General features: G+C 37.0%; 1 protein-coding gene across 1 annotated transcript in view; it reads right to left on the reverse strand.

The window, feature by feature from the left end:
- Positions 1–20,145, reverse strand: part of PPP2R5A (protein phosphatase 2 regulatory subunit B'alpha) — a 61,726-nt gene that overhangs the window by 20,409 nt on the left and 21,172 nt on the right. Inside the window, exons 2-5 of the mRNA XM_066261412.1 lie at positions 15,533–15,729; positions 12,395–12,496; positions 6,629–6,721; positions 1,507–1,637 (exon numbers count right to left, since the gene is read on the reverse strand). Of these exons, the coding sequence (XP_066117509.1) occupies positions 1,507–1,637; positions 6,629–6,721; positions 12,395–12,496; positions 15,533–15,729 (523 nt within the window). The remainder of the gene's footprint in view (positions 1–1,506; positions 1,638–6,628; positions 6,722–12,394; positions 12,497–15,532; positions 15,730–20,145) is intronic.

The following is a 20,145-nucleotide window of genomic DNA, read 5'->3' on the forward strand; positions in this document are numbered from 1 at the left end:
AAAAAAGGGAGTCAGGGGAGGAGAAAGGGGATTGGAAGAAGGGTATAAATAGGGACAAATATAGGGTGACGGAAGATGATTTGACTTTGGGTGATGGATATGCAACATAATCGACTGCCCAAATGATGTGTGTTTGCCCAAAATCTATGTACTCTTGTTGATCAATGTTACCCTGTTAAATTTAATTTTCTAAATAAAAAGCGGGGAGTCAAACTCGAACACAGGACAGGGAAAGGATGACACACAGTTGGGGAAAGACACTCTTGTTGTTATGGAGTGTCTGGAATGCTGGCCTAATTTGTCAGATCTTCAATTAAAAACACACCAAACCTGAAGTGTAGTACAGTATTACAGTGAAATGTCCTACTTCGAAGCAACTAAACAGACTATCACTTACACTGTAGCCAAAAGAGAGGCTCCATACAGTCTTGGCCAGATGGCTTATTTGGTTAAGAATTTTCTTTACCCTGAAGTGCAGAGGTTGCTAGTTTGATCCCTGGTCAGAGTACGTACAGGAACAGATTGATGTTCCTGTCTCTCTCATTGTCATTCTCTCTCTAATATCAATAAATAAAAATTTAAAAAGATAGGCTCCAAATAAATTTTTTTTAATTCAGTGAGAGGAGGGGAGGCAGAGACAGACTCCCTCCCCCATATGTGCTCTGACCAGGATCCTCCCAGCAAGCCCACTAGGGGGGCAATGTTTTGCCCATCTGGGGCATTGCTCTGTTGCTCAGCAACCGAGCTCTTCTTAGTGCCTGAGGTGGAGGCCATAAAGCCATCTTCAGCACCCGGGTCCAACTCACTTCAAGTGAGCCATGGCTGCAGGAGAGGATGAGAGAGAGAGAGAGAGAGAGAGAGAGAGAAGCAGGAGGGGGAGGGGTGTTGTGTGCCCTGACTGGGAATTGAACTCAGGACATCCACAGACCAGGCTGACACTCTACCACTGAGCCAACTAGCCAGGGCTGGCTCCATCTAAATTTAATCAGCTGTCAGAGAATCAATTGAAAGTACATCTAAGAATGACTGGTTTTTATAGTAGTTACAAATTTTTCAGACAAAAAGCTCAAAGAAATACTTAGACAAATTCTCCTCACAATAAATCTCTTTTAAAAATATATTCATTGATTTTAGAGAGAGAGGATGGGAGACAGAAACATCAATCTATTCCTATATATGCCCTGACTGGGGATTGAACCAGCAACCTTTATGCACTGGGACAAGTGCTCTCTAACCAAGATATCCGACCAGCATGATACATCTTAAACATAAGTAACACTGGTATTACCTATTGAAAAACTTCATTATTACTATCCACTTAGATGAAAAACAGGTTGTAAATTTCTATAAAGTTAGATGAGATCAAATAATGTCCACAAAATAGGCTAAAAATGACAAATACTAGCAGTTAAATTTCCAGATTTCATATATTAAAAGTTAACCTAAAGGAACTAGAATAAAAATAAAATATGAAGTGGGGAGCATATGACTATATGACAAATTTACCTGAGGAAAATGTTGTTAATTTGTTTTCTGATGAATGCTCTTAATCCAAGAAATTTTCCATAAATTCGATGCAGAACAGTCTTCAGGAAGTCACGTTCTCTGGGATCTTCACTATCAAAAAGCTCCAGGAGCTTTAAAAAAAAGCTGAGAAATTACTTTTTAAAAATAATTGAGCTAAAACTCCACTTTATTCTAATATTGATTTTAAGATAACCCATGAAATCTTTAAAAGGTTTTAAAGGTTCTGCTTTATCAGACTGACTTTATTCTTGCTGACTAGTGAAGCTAAAGAAAAGCTTAGGGAGTATTTTCACTTATTTCATTTCAAAAACAAGACACAATAAATAATATAAACACTTCAAAAAGTAGATCTTTTATTTGCCTAACCACTCATTTTAAAATTCTATCCCACTCCTGACTACTAAAAATGGCCCATACCTTAGTGTTGAAATTTTTTTTTTAAGATTTTTTAAAAATTTATTCATTATAGACAGGAGGGAGAGAGAGAGAAGGGGGAAAGGAGCAGGAAGCATCAACTCCTATATGTGCCTTGACCAGGCAAGCCCAGGGTTTTGAACCGGTGACCTCAGCGTTTCCAGGTTGACGCTTTATCCACTGTGCCACCACAGGTCAGGCCTTAGTGTTGGAATTTAAGAGATTTTTTAATGCTTTTTGATAGTCAAAATTACATATAAAATCTTAAAGCTTTTAGATTACAAGTCATTAAATAAAGGAAGTTAAAATACATGTGTAGTTTACTAGGAAGATTTATATAAACTAAGGCTTCTTTTCTGATTTTACACTCAAAAATTTCAAGAGTCACCATGCCAACAGCTCAAGAATTAGTAATTAGTTAACAGGATAAACTATTGGTAGATACATGCTAACCAAGTGGAGATCATTCATGAAATAACATTGAAATAAAAGATAAAACCAGCCTGACCAGGCAGTGGCGCAGTGGATAGAGCGTCGGACTGGGATGCAGAAGGACCCAGGTTCGAGACCTCGGGGTTGCCATCTTGAGCACGGGCTCATCTGGCTTGAGCAAAAAGCTCACTAGCATGGACCCAAGGTCACTGACTCGAGCAGGGGGTTACTCGGTCTGCTGTAGCCCCACGGTCAAGGCACATAATGAGAAAGCAGTCAATGAACAACTACGGTGTCGCAACGAAAAACTGATGATTGATGCTTCACATTTCTCTCTGTTCCTGTCTGTCTGTCCCTATCTATCCCTCTATCTGACTCTCTCTCTGTCCCTGAACCCCCCCCCAAAAAAAAAGATAAAACCACAGATTTAAAAGTCAGTTTAGCAAATGGCTGGAAAGTTTTAAACCAGTTCAAATCAGCCAAATCCTTTTCCTTTATACATTCTTCAGCAAAGGCAGGATAAAGAGATATTTGAAAATTTTAAAGTCAAAAGCTCAAATTTCTATTTTAAAGTAGTAAAGTGAATTTCTTCCGTCAAAAAAAGTATAACTGCCTGACCGGTGGTGGCGCAATGGAAAGAGCATCGATCTGGGATGCTGAGGACTCTGGTTCGAAACCTGAGGTCTCTGGATTGAGTGTGGGCTCATCCGGCTTGAGCGCAGGCTCACCAGCTTGAGCGTGGAATCATAGACATGATCCCATGGTCGCTGGCATGAGCCCAAAGGTCACAGCTTGAAGCACAAAGTTGCTGGCTCAACTGGAGCCCCTTGGTCAAGGCACTTATGAGAAGCAATCAATGAACAACTAAAGTGCCACAACTACTAGTTGATGCTTCTCATCTCTCCATCTCTTAAAAAAAAAAAAGTATTACTGTATTTTAAATGAAACAATGGAGCTTCTTAGGAAAAAGATATAAAATAATCTCTCTTGAAATATGAAGTCCTCCAGGCATTTTATACTCTGCACTTGGGTATCAATAATTACAGTTAAGAGAGCAGATCTGAACCTCATCCGAAGTTCTTTTTCCATTCTGTCTTGAATTATATGTAGTTGTTTACATGTGTATCTCTTCTACTAAAGTAGATGTTTTTTGAGGATAGTGATAACTTTTGTCATATTTGTCATAAACAAGTGTCTTACTTAGTTTGCATTCTTTGTCCACATAGTTATAAAAGTACTGTACAAGGCTCCAGCAAAACCATCCATCGTGGAGCATGAGAATTTATGTTAATATACCTAATAAATTCAGTTCAAATTATTCTAATTAAAAATGATAAACTATTCACTTAAGACACTCATATCTAAGTTTCTGATGTTGGGTTACTTGGAAGATACACTTTCAAATTAATAAAAGGGGCCCTTAATCAAGGTGCTCATGTCTAATTCAAGAACAAATATAATTTAATACAAGATTATCCATAGGGGTAAAATATTTAGCTAGAGAGTAGTTGTTAGCTAAGTGTCAAATTTATTTTGAAATATAATCTAAATAAAATAATCTATTTAGATACATCATTAACACAATGAAACACAAAACTAGGACTCAGGAAACTTTCTTATCCTGGCTCTGATACATTTATCTAACTACTTTTAAGGATAATTTATAAACCAAGAGCCTGTTTCTTCATTGATAAAATGAGAAAGGTTGAAACCAATTATTATTTTCTTTTTTAAGAGAAGGTTGGAGATTAAGGGTGTCTAATTCAAATCCTGACTGTGCCACCCACTGTCTGTGTGAAATTGGACATGATCAAGCTCTTTATAGAAGGACAGTGCCTGGCACGTAAAAAGTACTCAACAATTCTTAGCTTCCTTCTTTCTTCTGAAACCCTGTGATATGAACATAACCTGAAACTATGCAATTATTTTCTTCTCTTGAAAAAATGAATTGTCCAAATTCATATACCTTAAGATTTTTCTCCTGTACTTTTAAGTCTTCAAACTTACCACCTAATAAATTTCAAAATACAGAAGCTGAGAATTCCCACATACAATATACTATTTAGTAAAACAATACACTAAGAATACCTCAGAAAAGTGATCTGTGAAAGCAGTCTTACAGACTGCTAAAAACAAATTATTGGTCTTGGCTTCTCAACTAATTCGGGCATTTAGAGCAGAGGTAGAATGTGGGTCTCCAACTGTACCAGTTTATTTTCTTGTTTCCACTGAAACCCACTGAATAGTCCAGCAGCTGAAATACCTCAATCTCTAGACTGAGGAAGCAGCAAGGCAACTGTTCCCCAAATTGTTTCCCTCATCCTGCTATTATCTTAAATACAATTCAATATGGCATTACTAGAGTTCCTTAATAGCACACCAGAGCTACAGAAAGAAATAAGCATTCAACTGCAATTACCAAAATAAGTTCCATTTAGTCTGATTTTTACTTATGATTAAAATAGGCATTTTACTTGTTAATACACACCTAACATTTCTTCACTGTTCATGAGAGCTACTTGAATGGCTGAAGAACATATTCTTGATAAAGTTCTTTGTTTATCAATACATTCAAAGCAACTAGTCGGAATACTTTATATGAGGTCAGGGACAATTATAAACAACCAAAAATGAACTCCAAATATGTGTAACTCATGTTTGTAGAATCTTTATCATAAGGAATACACAGTGGTCGTAGATGGTAGGAAGGCTTCTTGTAGTAATTTTAATCCTGGCCTCAGCACTGGGTTTATTGATTCCCTTACATCAGGGGTCTCAAACTCGCGGCCCGCCGAACAATTTTGTGCGGCCCGCAGACTAATCCACGAAGTTCAAAATATTTTGGATAAAATTAAGTAAGCCTAGGGGCCTACTTGTATTTTTCATTTCTCTAGCATCCTAGCTAGATATTAGCTTAGTTAACAGCAGTTGTGATGCGAACTACAGTTTCTGGTCGTTTTGTGACACTGAGTAAACTGCATGTACGATTGTGCTTGTACTGATTTTTTTTTTGTTTTCAACTGCAGTGAGAAAAGTGTTGCGTAACAGTTGCCTTTTGTAGACCTAGTGTGACCTGCCTAATGGCTGTGATCTTGCTCTGTGGCCCACATGCTGAGTTGAGTTTGAGACCCCTGCCTTACATCCACCTTCTACCTTTCTTTAAAATGCAAATAACTCTAGAAGAGGAGAGCATCAAATTCCTAATGAGACCTTAGAAACTGACAAGTATTTCAAAAGAGAAAAACTTGGTCTACTTTTACAATTTGAACATATTCTGAGGACCTGCTTGGTTGGCTCAGCGGTAAAGCATCAGCCCAGCATGTGGAAGTCCTGGGTTCGATTCCCAGTCAGGGCACACAGGAGAGAAGCGACCATCTGCTTCTCCACCTCCCCCCTGCCATCTCTCTTCCTCCTGCAGCCATGGTTTGAATGGTTTGAGCAAGTTGGCCCTGGGCGCTGAGGATGGCCCCATGGCCTCACCTCAAGTGCTAAAAGAGCTCAGTTGCCAGAGAAACAGAGCAGTGGCCCCAGATAGGCAATACGGGCCTTGCCTGGTGGATCACGGTTGGGGTGCATGTGGGAGTCTGTCTGCCTCCCTCTCACTTAATAATAATAAAACCATATTCTGAGAAATTAATTTTGAATAAGTAGGTTCCAAAAGTAACACTAATAACTAGTTTATAAAAAGAGAGAAGGTATCACATATGTTTAACTCCTTTTCTTCTTAAGAAAACCATTTTATCTGTGGTTTAGGAATTGGGTGGCTAGAATGCCTAAGGTGGGAAGGGGAAAGGAAAAGGGAAAGGGAAGGTAACTGATGCTGGATGACTGGAATGGACCCTAATGTCCAAACTCCTAACAATGATCCCATTTCTATTTTTCCCTCTGGCATTTCAGCGTCACAATGCTTAAAACATATTTCAAGTTTAAAGGCTTATAATTAAAAGGTAAGGTGTACCCTTAGGTTGAATGGTCATACAAAAATTTCTAAGATATTGCAGAAATGCTTGCTTTGCTGGTCTTTATAAAATAACTGAGAATCTAGGATTGGACAGGATAGTTTGACTTCATTAGAAGTCATCCTTTCTTTAAAATACTCTCATATTTTCAAGCTACTTTATTTTTATCCTAATTTCATGGTAAGAATATTAAATCAAAATAAACCATTAAAGTTTTGAAAGACTACTTTAATCACAAGTTAATAAATAATTGCTAAGATGAATATAAGAAAATTTAAAACATAAGAATTCCTTACCTGTTGTACAAATTTCTGATCAATGTATCGCTTTGCAATGCTAGGCTGGAAATCAGGGCTCTCCAAAAATCTTAAGAAGAATTCATACACCAACTATGAGAGAAAGTCAAATATAAGATGATGCCTATAAAACATTACGCTAAGTTATGTCATACAAAACACACCTTCTTTACCAACTAGTAGGGATATTTCAGATATCATTAGAAAATGTAACATTTAAAAAAAACTAAATATATATTCACAATTTGGTCTCCTAAGCTGGTAAATTTTGAAGTTTATTGCTTTGCATCACTCATTGTAATGTTATACAGAAGCTAGAAAATGAAAATGGTGCCTATTTAATTAAGAAGACTATTTTTCCAGTCCATATTCACTGGGAACATGTTCTTTCTTTAGTGGAACACTACACTACCTCAAATTAATCTCCAGAGTTGGTTAAATACAGGATCAGAAACCTCAAGATAAGTGTAAACTAAAAAAAGAAAAAGAAAAGTAAACTGGATTGTAAAGGGCAGTGTATCAATTACAATAAAAAAAGAAAAACTTCGTCTTAAAACTATAGTGGGGAAAAAAAATCAACTCAAAACCAGCATTTCAGATCCATACTTGAGAAATAATGAACCAAATAATTTAAATACAGAGCTCAGGAGGGAATGTCTGGACACCACAGTGAATAAACTGCAAATCACAGCACACAGAAGGCCTTCTACTGACCAAGTGCCAGGATCTGAAAAGTACAAGCAAATGTTCACTTGCTACCACAAATCAGGAAAGCATTCTTCAGTTGCCTCCATTACACCTACATCTGTCTTCCAAGGGGAAAGACAAATATATTTATACTAAAGTTTTTTGTTGTTTTTTTGTTTTGTTTTGTTGTTGTTTTTTTTACAGAGACAGAGAGAGAGTCAGAGTGAGGGATAGACAGGGACAGACAGACAGGAATGGAGAGATGAGAAGCATCAATCATTAGTTTTTTGTTGCGCATTGAGACACCTTAGTTGTTCATTGATTGCTTTCTCATATGTGCCTTGACCGCGGGCCTTCAGCAGACTGAGTAACCCCTTGCTCAAGCCAGCTGAGCCCACGCTCAAACTGGCAACCACGGGGTCTCAAACCTGGGTCTTCCGCATCCCACTCTGACACTCTATCCACTGTGCCACCTCCTGGTCAGGCTATACTAAAATTTTTTTATTGTAACCTAACAGCTATAAAAGGCAGGAATATAGCCCAAAGTGCGGCTTAATTTATTAGATATTATACTATATATCAATCTTGCACTCTAAAAGAAAAAGATTAGATCCCAAAGTAAAAAAGTCATTCAATGAACATTTAGGTAGCTACTTAGGCCACACAGAGAAGGCAGCAGGAAAAAAGACTGCAACACTAAATTTACAGACCTCACAAACTACCAAAAACCAGTGCCAGATTTGGGCCCTATTATTCACCCAAGGAGTAACACATTTTTACTACTACAAATTCAATAATATTCCAAGGCTAACAACGTTAGGATCTGAGTAAATACTGCTTTCTTTTGTTGACACATCTTTGCTCAACTATGCAAATGAAGTGACACCTACCTGGTCTAACTTTTAATGTTAAATATGAATTAAGGATATAACAAGAATAGAAGTTATCAATTAAGTTTTTATTTATAAATTTCTAATCAGCCAATGGTATAATTTGCTTTGTGATATACACATGTGAAAAGTCATCCGGAAGTGATCCGAGTTCTCTGAAGAGCTGGTCCAGTCTCATGAACTGCTCTGTACTTTCATTGGCACATCTTGCTCAACGCCTGTTTTCATGTCCAACACTGGACTATTGTGATATTGTGGTATAACAGAAAACATATATTTGATTTTCATCCTGGTTGTTGGCACAAAGCTCCTAAAACCCCTCGAATTTCCTGAATGATATGAAGTGAGACAACTGCCTAACCAGGCAGTGGCACAGTGGATAGAGCATCAGCCTGGGATGCTGAAGACCCAGGTTCAAAACCCTGAGGTTGCTGGCTTGAGCATGGGGTAGCTGGCTTGAGTGTGGGGTTGCTGGCTTGAGTGTGGGATCATAGACATGACCCCATGGTCACTGGCTTGAGCTCAAGGTTGCTGGTTTGAGCAAAGGGTCATTGGCTTGGCTGAAGCCCCCCCCCCCCAATCAAGGCACATAGAGAAAGCAAGCAATGAACAACTAAGGTGCCATAACTATGAGTTGCTTCTCATCTATAGATACTTCTCATCTCTCTCCCTTCTTGTCTCTCTCTCTTTCTCTCTCTCTCTCTCACACACACACATACGCACACAAAAGGTATTAAAAGAAAAAGGCCACTAGCCAAGAATTCTATATCCAGCTAAACTTTCCTTCAAAAAATGAAGGGGATGTTCACAATAGTGAAGATCTGGAAACAGCCCAAGTGTCCGTCAGTGGACAAGTGGATTAAAAAGCTGTGGTACATATATACAATGGAATACTATGGGGCCATGAAAAATAAGGAAATATTACCTTTGTAACAACATGGATGGACCTGAAAACCATTATGTTAAGTGAAATAAGCCAGGCAGAGAAAGAAAAATATCATATGACCTCATTCATTTGATGAATCCAAGGAACAATGTGAACTGAGGAACGGAATTAAATCTGAAGGGAAGGGGGGAGGGAGCTACTGGGAGCAAGGGATATGTTGAGGGGAATATGGGGGGATGCAATCAGGGCAACAATAGAATCTATGTAAACACAATAAATTTTAAAAAAATGAATTGCCTGATTGGTGGGGGTACAGTGGATAAAGCATCAACCTGGGATGCTGAGGTCCCAGGTTTGAAGCCTCAAGGTCATCAGCTTGAGCACGGGCTCACCAGTTTGACCATGGGACCACTGACATGATCCCATGGTCACTGGCTTGAAGGCCAAGGTCGCTGGATTGAGCAAGTGGTCACTAGCTCAGCTGCAGCCCCTATTCAAGGAACATGAGAAGCAATCAATGAACAACAACAACAACAAAATGCCGCAACTACGAGTTGATGCTTCTCATCTCTCTCTTCCTGTCTTTCTCTCTCTTGCTTATAACAACAACAACAATAATAATAAAATGAAGGGGACTTTAAGACATTCCCAGATAAACAAATACTGAGAAAATTCATCACTAACAGACCTTCCCCACAACAAATACTAAAGGGAATCCTTCGAGCTGAAATGAAAGGACACCCTATGTAACTTGAATCCATAGGAAGAAATAAAGAGCATGGGTAAAGGTAACTAAATAGGTAAATATACAAGAGAGTATAAATGTATTTTTAATTTATAACTCTATTATACTTTACAAGAGAACCACATAAAGCTTATAATGCCTTAAGGCATAAAATGTATAAAGAACTAAGTTGTATGACAATAATACCACAAAGAAGTGGGGAGGGAATTGAGGTACACTGGAACAAAATTTTAGATATTACTGATTTTATGCTAGTATTCAACCAAACTAGATTGTTTTAAAATACTAATTACAATTCCCAGGGTAATAAAATAAGTCAACCAGCCTGACCCATGGTGGCACAGTTGATAAGATGTCAACCTGGAGTATTAAGATTGCTGGTTTGAAATGATAAGATGTCAACCTGGAGTATTAAGATTGCTGGTTTGAAACCCTGGGCTGGCCTGGTCAAAGCACATACAACAAGCAGTCAATGAACAACTAAAGTGAAGCAACTTTGAGTTAGTACTTCTCACTCCCCATCTGCACTCTGTAAAATCAATAAATAAAATCTTTTTTAAAAAAGTCAACCAAATTAGATTGTTTTAAAATGTTAATTGCAATTCCCAGGGTAACTACTGATAAAGTAAGTCAAAAACTATAATTAAAGAAACATGGGAATTAAAATGGTACCCTTCAAAATACCTATTTAATATAGAAGGCAATAATGGAGAAGTAAAACAAAAAAGACGTAAGATAGAAAATGACAAAATGGAAGATGTAAATCCTCCTACCTTATCAGTAATAATATTAAATGTAAACAGATTAAGCATTCCAGTCAAAAGTCAGATATGGTCAAAATTGATTAAAAACAAAACAAAACATGATCCAACCACGTGCTGTTTACAAAAAACACAATTTAGATTCAAGAAACAGATTAAAATAGCAAAGACACCATGCAAACAGTAACCAAAGGAGAGCTGAATAGCCATACTAATATCAGAAAAATAAACACAGAAACTTTTACTAGAATTATGATAAAAGACACCCATAAGGAAAATATAACAATTATTAACATATGTAGCTAAGATTTGGGCCCCAGAAACACATGAAATAAAAAGTGACAGGACTAAAGAGAAAAATATACAATTTAGCAATCGTAGTTGGAGACATCAATATCTCACTTTCAATAATGGATAGAACTAAACAGAAGATCAAAAAGGAAACAAAATACTTGAACATTATAAACCAATTACACCTAATATTTCTACAGTACACTCTGTCCAACACATTCTTCTGAAGCACATTTGAAACATTCCCCAGGATAGACTGTATGCTAATCCATAAAACAAGCCTCAATAAGTTTAAAAGGGTTGAAACTATAATATTTAAATTATATTTATTATCCAACCACAGTGGAATAAAATTAGAAATCAGTAAGATAAATATGGGAGTCACAAATATGTAGAAATTCAACACATCCCAAAAAAACTGAGTAAAAAAAAAAATCAAAAGGGAAATTATACTTGGAAATAAATGAGAACAAAACCACAACATATCAAAACTATGGACAACAGACACTAAAACAAAAACTAGTACACAAATGTTCTTAAAAGCTCTAGTCACAATAGCCAAAAGACAAAAGCCATTCTAATGTTTATCTGATTAATGAATAAACAAAGGATAGTATATCCATACAATGGAATATTATTCAGTCATTAAAAGGAATGTACTAATACATGCTACAGTATTGATAAACCTTGAAAATATATGCTAAGGGAAAGAACCCATACACAAAAGATCACGTTATATGACTCCATTCATATTAAATACACAGAACAGGCAGATCCATAGAAAAAGTATATAGATTAGTAGTCATCAGGGGCTATGGGGATAGTGGAATGGAAATGTGACTGCTAATGATGAGGAAGTTTCCATTTGGGGTGATGAAAAAGTTCTGGAACTAGACAGTGATGAAGGTTGCACAGCACTGTGAATGTACCACTGAATAGTATACTTTAAAATAGTTTAAATGGTAAAAGTCAAGTGTATTTTATCACAATAAAAAAGGTGAAAAGCAATATTCTAGGAAAAGAAAATAATGTTACCCTTGGCCAGTTGGCTCAGCAGTAGAGAGTCAGCCTGGCATGTGAAAGTCCTGGGTTCAAGTCCCGATCAGGACACACAGGAGAAGCAACCATCTGCTTTTCCACCTCTCCCCCTCCTCCTCCTCCTCTCTCTTTCTCTTCCCCTCCTGCAGCCATGGCTTAAATGGTTTGAGCAAGCTGGCCCTGGTGCTGAAGATGGCTCCATGGCCTCGCCTACGGTGCTGAAATAGCTTAGTTGCCCAGCAACAGAGCAGTGGCACCCTGTAGGTGACCTGCTGGGTGGATCTCCATCAGGACGCATGTGGGAATCTGTCTCTCTGCCTCCCTGCCTCTCAATTAATTTTTTTTAAAAAGAATATTAAAAAATATTAAAAGCCAAATATTTTAAATAGACACTCAGATCTGAAAGAGAGCCATGATTTCAGAATATCATAAATATAAAAAGTGTCAATATGTAATTATGTTTCATACTTGTATGTGAGGCCACGAAGCCTCAAGTGTGGGTTCATCTTCTTCTGGATCAAAATCTGGATTATCACTTGGAGGAAGAGTACGGAAGATATTAGCACTTATCTGTAAAGAGAAATAAATTCAGATTTATGTTCTTTGTTGTGTAACTGAATTCAACAATGCAAAATAAAATATTTTTAAGATAACGTTATCTAAGAAAAAAGTTTATGTTGTGGCCATAAACTTAAAAGAACTATAAACTAGCAGAAGAGTATTGGCCCAGCATGTGGAAGTCCTGGGTTTGATTCCCAGCCAGGGCACATAGGGGAAGCACCCATCTGTTTCTCCACCCCTACCCCTCTCCTTCCTCTCTGTCTCTTTCTTCCCCTCCCACAGCCAAGGCTCCATTGGAGCAGCGATTGCCCAGGCCGCTGAGGATGGCTCCGTGGCCTCTGCCTCAGGCGCTGGAATGGCTCTGATTGCGGCAGAGCGACGCCCCAAGATGGGCAGAGCATCGCCCCCTGGTGGGCATGCTGGGTGGATCCCGGTCAGGCGCATGCGGGAGTCTGTCTGACTGCCTCGCCGTTTCCAACTTTAGAGAAATACAAAAAAGAAAAAAAAAATTTTAAAAAACCCCACTATAAACAGCCTGACCAGTGGTGGCACAGTGGATAGAACATCGACCCAGGACACTAAGGTCCCAGGTTTGAGACCCTGATATCACCGTCTTAAGGTTGCTGGTTTGAGCAAGGGGTCACTGGCTCAGCTGGAGACCCCTAGTCAAGGCACATATGAGAAGCAATCAATGACAACTACTGAAGTGCCACAACTATGAGTTGATGCTTCTCATCTCTCTCCCTCCGCTCTCCCCCCCCCCCAAACCAAACAAAAACCTATAAACCTCCTTAAGATACGAGGAAGGCAGGCAGGCATTGTTCTTCTCTTTTCACTATCCAATAACTCTTTTCTTCTTCAGATGCTGTGCTACCGAAAATTACAGATTATCTATAGATTCCTCTTCCTTAAATTACAAATTGTTCTAAATTTTGCTTTTAAAAAGGGAAGGGGAGGAGAGGGGATGAAAGTTTTTTTGGGGGGGGAAAGCATAAACGTTCTGAATCTAACTATCCCTAACTTGGTTCTTTTCATCTTTCCCCATATTCTGACTCAGCCATTTACTTATCTTATAACCCAAGGAGTTTGGTAAAATATTTCTATTCTTACATATATATACCACACACTAAGGAAGAGGAGAAAGGGGGTAGAATATTTTCACTACTACTATAGACATAAGTTTGTAATATCTCATGATGATTTATTTTACTGTATTTCATCTACTCTGAGCCTTCTTGAAAAAATCTTTGAAATCAGGATGTACTCTGAGTTTTTATTTTATATTGAATGAAATCCAATATTTATAATTTCATCTTTCACACTATCTATCTCAGTACCAAGATAAACTACATATCCTTTTTCTCTAGCAAAGGATAGATTGTGGTACCAGCTCATAATTCTTTGAAGAATGATGAACAGACTAACAGATCAAATGGTTAAATGACACTTAAGGTCATACTACTGAGGGAGTGGTGATTTGAGATAAACTATCTGGGGAATAGAAGATGAGACAAGGGGTATATGGTGGTGCAAGCAGATTTTCAACTATTCTTATGAAGTGGCATCTATGGTAGGCCAAATAACTGCTAATCGTCAATTACTATACCATAAGGCTTATAAAGTAGTAACGTAAAATTTGATCTGCTAGAAAATTAACTATACATAATATACCAAAGAGCCTTAAAGGACCTGACTTCACTTTTATCTAGAAATTAGAAACACACACACACACACACACACACACATACTCCTTTTTACTTGGGGAAAACAATTACATCCCAAAATTTATTAGTATATAGCAATTACAGAATAATTTGACTAAATATGAGTACTTTCGATATCTAAGTCAACAACTTTTCGAGATAAAAATAAAGCATCTTTCCCAGAACCTGCAAAATCCCTAAATACAATACATTTGAAGTCAGTGAAAATATTGGTGGGAATATTACTTTTCTTCCTGAACATTTTTAAATTAACAAAAAATAAAAAGCCTACCAATAGTCACTATTTATATTTTTGAACTGTCACCTTTTACTGTCTCTGGGAGTTTAGAAAGCCAAGTTCATTGTGAATAATGTTCTCTTTATAGCTAATCTTTAAAATTTTTTAATACTTCTATTTTCATTTTTTAAATCAAAATTTCTTAAGTCCTTTTAATAGGTCTTCTAGTACAATATGATAAAAGAAATATCAATTAGCATATTAGGGTGGAATTGAACTTTCCTATACACTCTGTTCTTCCCCTAGAACATCTATTAGGCAAAGGGAAGGAAATGAAGGCAACTAACTATAGGTTATACTTGCTATACCTTGGAAACATTTAAGCTTAAATTATGTACTCAGTGATTCTCTAATTATTCCAACTAATTTTTATGTATTTTGTTAGTATGTATACAAAAATCACAAATCCTAAACCCATGTCTACTGTCTGGTGGAGAATAAGGTTGAATTATTAATAAACAGTATCCTAAACAATCTTACTTCAATAAAGTTGGCAGATATTTCAAATATTTAGTTACACTATTTGCCTTCTTAAAGATCTGAGTTTTGATTGAAATTCAGGTGATATATACAGAATCTACAAATATAATATTAAAAATGTCCTAAATACAATTTTTTTTTAGATCTGACTCCTTTAACTACCACTGAAATGTGGACAGTACCATAGTTTTTCATTGGTCTTTTCTTTCCCCTTTAGACTTTCTCTCTTGGTGACTATTCAGCCCCAGGATATTAATTATCTACCAATCATTATAATCTCGAGCCTACATCTTTCTCCTAAACTCTTGGGCTCTAGATCTGCACTACCCAATACAATAGCCGCCAGCCACTGTGGCTACTGAATTTCCCAACTACTATAAGCAATGTCAGCATCACTGAAATGAATGGATAATGTTTCAAATGGACTATTAAAAAAAAACCCACATTCTTTTGAGTCAGTAATTATTGTACACTTATTAAAAATAAGTTTCATTAATTCATAATTACCCCTCAGATGTTACTTGAATATATATAAATCTGAGGAACATAGGTCTAGAGGCTTACCATTTTTACTATATCAGAATACGCTGATTCAACAATTACACCACGATTAGTTGAAACATACTCAACCAGTTCATTCAGTGTTGCTCTTTTAATTTCTTTGCTCTTCAAGTCTGAAACAGAGTCCATGAAATCAAACAGTATACAACACTGTTGCAACTTCTGACAGAAGAGTTCTTGTTGTTCATTTGACGTAGCATCTAAAAATAAAAACAAAGAAAAACTTAGAAATAACCTACTCAGAAGTTACCTTATATGCTTGTTAATTCTGTAGATGCTATTCACATGCATAAAACTTCTCTCAAAAATCTAGTGAGAAATTTACCCATCTAATACCATCACTTATGCCAGAAACTGGAGTTTATACTGGACTCTTCCTCATAACTACCCATAGTCAGTCATTAAATGCTCCTGCTTCTGTATTTTTTACATATCTGAAGTCTCCTTTTCTTGTCATTTGCACTATCAGTTTAATGACTGATCACCTCTTAACTACATTACAGAAATGATACCCTAATTGTTCCTCTTGACTGGTGCAATAACCACCACAACTCCTGATTTATCCTACCACAAAAGCTAAAACCATGCTAAAATGAGAATCAATCTGATCATACTCAATACTTTTTAAATATCCCCCAAAACTTACAGAAATGAAGCTCAAACTCAGAACTGTATACAAAATACAGCTGCCTACTATCAAATCATCTCTAAACACTTTCCAGCATGCAACTTCACTTTTGTTAAACCACAGTCCCGGCTATTTTCTAACAATTTTATACTTTTTCCTCTGTCTTAAATGCCCTTTTCCCACATTCCCATGCTGGGAACTCTCATTTATTTATTAAGTTTCAGCATAAACATACTGCCCTCTCAGAAGCTTTTGCTATGGCACCAAAGAGAAATTGGCTGGTTAATCCACTTTTACCCAATGTATCATAGGTGCCTATCTCCATTTTGGTATTTACTGTGCTATATGGCAATTATATCTTACATGTGTAACACTCCTGGAAAATATGAGGCCCCTAAAGACAAGAAACAAATGTTGCCTTTATATATCTCTCTCCCTCTCCCTCTGCAAGATCCCTCTATCTTGCATTTAGCACAGTATCTGGCACATAATGGGCATTCGATAAATGCTTATTGTTTTCCCTTTTACTTATTACAAAAATATGAGCACACTATATTGATTTGATTCTAAAAACATATTAAATCCTTTTTTCTTGCAAGAGAGAGAGAGACAGGAGAGATGAGAATTATCAACTCGTAGTTGCTTTACTTCAGTTTTCACTGACTGCTTCTCATACCTGCCCTGACAGGGGGTGGGGGTGGTCTCAAACCAGTGACCGCTTGCTCAAGTCAGTGACCCCGAGATCATGTTGATGATCCTGTGCTCAAGCTGGCGACCCTGTGCTCAAGCTGGATGACCTGGCATTCAAGCCAGCAACCTCAGGGTTTTGAGCCTGGGTCCTCAGTGTCCCAGGTTGATGCTTTATCCACTGTGCCACCACCAGTCAGACCATATTAAATCCTTTTGTTTCCAACATTCAAAAATAATAAAACTTTAATTCTGAACTTTTCAAATCTAAAAACAAGGACTTATAATTAGTTCATTTAAATTTGTTGAACTATTGAGACTACACTTTTAAAAATCATATATATTAGTCCTGGCCGGTTGGCTCAGTGGTAGAGTGTCAGCCTGGTATGTGGATGTCCCGGGTTCAATTCCTGGTCAGAGCATACAGGAGAAGCACACATCTGCTTCTCTACTCCTCCCCCTCTTATCTCTCACTTCTCTCTCTCTATTCTCCTCCTGCAGCCATGGCTCCAATGGAGCAAGCTGGACCCAGGCACTGAGGATGGCCCCACGGCCTCCCTGCCTCAGGTGCTAAGAACTTGGTTGCTGAGCAACACCCCAGATGGGCACAGCATCACCCTCCAGTGGGCTTGCTGGGTGGATACTAGTCAGGACACATGCAGGAGTCTGTCTCTCTGCCTCCCCTCCTCTCACTGAATAATAATAATAAAAAAATCAACTCTTGTGTTTCACATACTTACAACTGTAAACTTCCTTTTTCCCACCCCTGTATTATCTAAAATGTAGTTTACAAAAAAAGAAATTTACCAGATACCCAAAAGAAACAGGAAAGTATGAATCATATACTAAGAAAAAAAGGAGGCAACAGAAACTGCCTGTGAGAGCTATCAGATGTTGGGTTTCATAGAAAATTACAAAGGAAGGGAGGGAGGGAGGGAGAAAGGAAGGTAGGGAGGAGAGAAGGAGAGAAGGAGGGAGGGAGGGAAGGAAGAAGAGGAAGAAGAGGAGGAGGAGGAGGAAGAAGAAGAGGAGGAGGAGGAGGAGGAGGAGGAAGAAGAAGAAGAAGAAGAAGAGGAGGAGGAGGAGGAGGAGGAGGAGGAAGAGGAGGAGGAGGAGGAGGAGGAGGAAGAAGAAGAAGAAGAAGAAGAAGAAGAAGAAGAAGGAGGAGGAGGAGGAGGAGGAGGAGAAGGAGAAGGAGGAGGGGGGAGGAGGAGGAAGGAGAGGAAATTACAAGTATCCTTTATAAATATATTCTAAGAACTAAAAATAAACTGCTTAAGAAAATAAAGAAAACATAACAGTGGCACATAGAGTAGAGAATATAAAAAAATGGAATTTATGAAAAAAGGAAACATGAAAATTCTATATTGAAAAATACAATAATTAAATTTAAAACTCACTAGAAGAACTCAATAGTAAATGTAAATAGCAAAGAAAGAACTAGGGAACTGTGAATATTAGTAGAAATTATAAAATCTGAAGAGAGGAGAAAAAGTTGTAAAATGAACAGAGCTTTAGAGATCTGCAGGAGTACCAAGAGGAGAGGAGAAACAAAAGCAGAAAAAAATATTTGAAGAAATAATGACTGGAACTTCCCAAATTTATTGAATAACACTAACCCTACACATCCAGGTAGTTCAACAAACTCTAAGAAGGAAAAATGCAGGAGATCCACAAATATCATAGTGAAAGTGCTAAAAATAATTAAAGCAGCAAGAGAGAAATAACTAGTCACTTACAAGTGATAAGATTAACAGTTGACCTCTCAGCAGAAATAAGAGGCCAGAAAACAAAAGAATAACATTCACACTGCTTCAAGAAAAAAAGAAACTGTCAACCAAAATCTTATATCCAGCAAAACTACCTTTAAAAAATAAAGGCAAAATAAAGCCATTCCCAGATATAAAAACTGAAAGAATTTATTGCTATCCAGCCAGTCTTACAAGAAACACTAAAGGAATTCCTTCAGGCTGAAAGCAAATGACAGTAATTCAAATCCACATACACACAAACCCAAAGAGCAACAGTAAAGGTGATTATATAATTATAAAAGTATAAATGCATACGTTTTCTTCTCTTATCTGATGAAAAATACATAATATAAACTAATATGTATATAGGTAGTGTTGGGTCATTATTATATAGAAATGTAATATATATATATTTGCCAATAACAGCACAAGGAGGGTGGGATGGAAACAAAGCTGTATTGGGCTAAAGAAATAATTCCTGATGATAAAGTAATAACAATGTATTTGTGACATTAATAAATGTACCTGTACAACAATACTAAGAAAAGGAAAGAGAGAAATATAGTAATGAAGTTTAACTCACTAGAACTAAGCTAGTATAAATCTGAGGCTGATTCTAATATGTTAAAATGTATATGGCCAGCCCAAGAGCACCCACTATAAATAAATTTAAAAAGGTGTAGTGAAAAAAATCTTTAAACAAACTTAAATGCTGCATTGGAAAATATTCACTTAATAGTAAAAAAAAAAGCATAAAGTAAGTAGACAAAAGAAAAAAGACATTGGACACAGAAAAAAATAAAATGACTAAAAATAAAATGGCAGGTGTAAATTCAACTTGATATAGCAACAATAATGTTAAATATGAAGGGATTAAACAATCCAATGAAAAGGTAGTGATTGTCGTATTGGATCAAAAAAATGATGTAATTATATGCTATTTCCAAAAGATAAGCTTTACATTCAAAGATCGAAACAATGAAAGTAAAAGAATGTGAAGTGATATACCATGCTAACCACCACAATAAAGCAGATGTAGCTATATTGATATCAGATAAACACATTTTAAAACAGTAATGTTTTATTAAAGACAAAGAGGGTCATTTTATGATAAAAGGGTCAATTCATCAGGAACATGTAACAGTTATAAAGATATACCAACACAGCCCAAAATACATGAAGCAAAACCTAACAGAAATGAAGACAAATAAGTCTTTAACAATACTGGTTGAAGACTTCAATATTTCATTTTTAATAATGGATAGAACAGCTAGACAATAGAAAACTTAACACTATAAACCAACTAGACCTAGCAGACTTCTATAGAACACCATGGAATTTATATTTATAATAGAAACTCCACCCAACAACAGAATTATATTCTCAAGTGTATGTGAAAAACTCTCCAGGAGAGACCATATGCCAGGTCATAAAAGAAATCTCAAAAAAAAAAATTAAAAATTAAAAACAGGCCCTGGCAAGGTGGCTCAGTAGACAAAATGTCCTCCTGTTATGCCAAGGTCATGGGTTCAATCCCTGGGTCAGGGCAC

The sequence above is a fragment of the Saccopteryx bilineata genome, chromosome 2, assembly GCF_036850765.1.
Source record: "Saccopteryx bilineata isolate mSacBil1 chromosome 2, mSacBil1_pri_phased_curated, whole genome shotgun sequence".
Classification (NCBI taxonomy): domain Eukaryota; kingdom Metazoa; phylum Chordata; class Mammalia; order Chiroptera; family Emballonuridae; genus Saccopteryx; species Saccopteryx bilineata.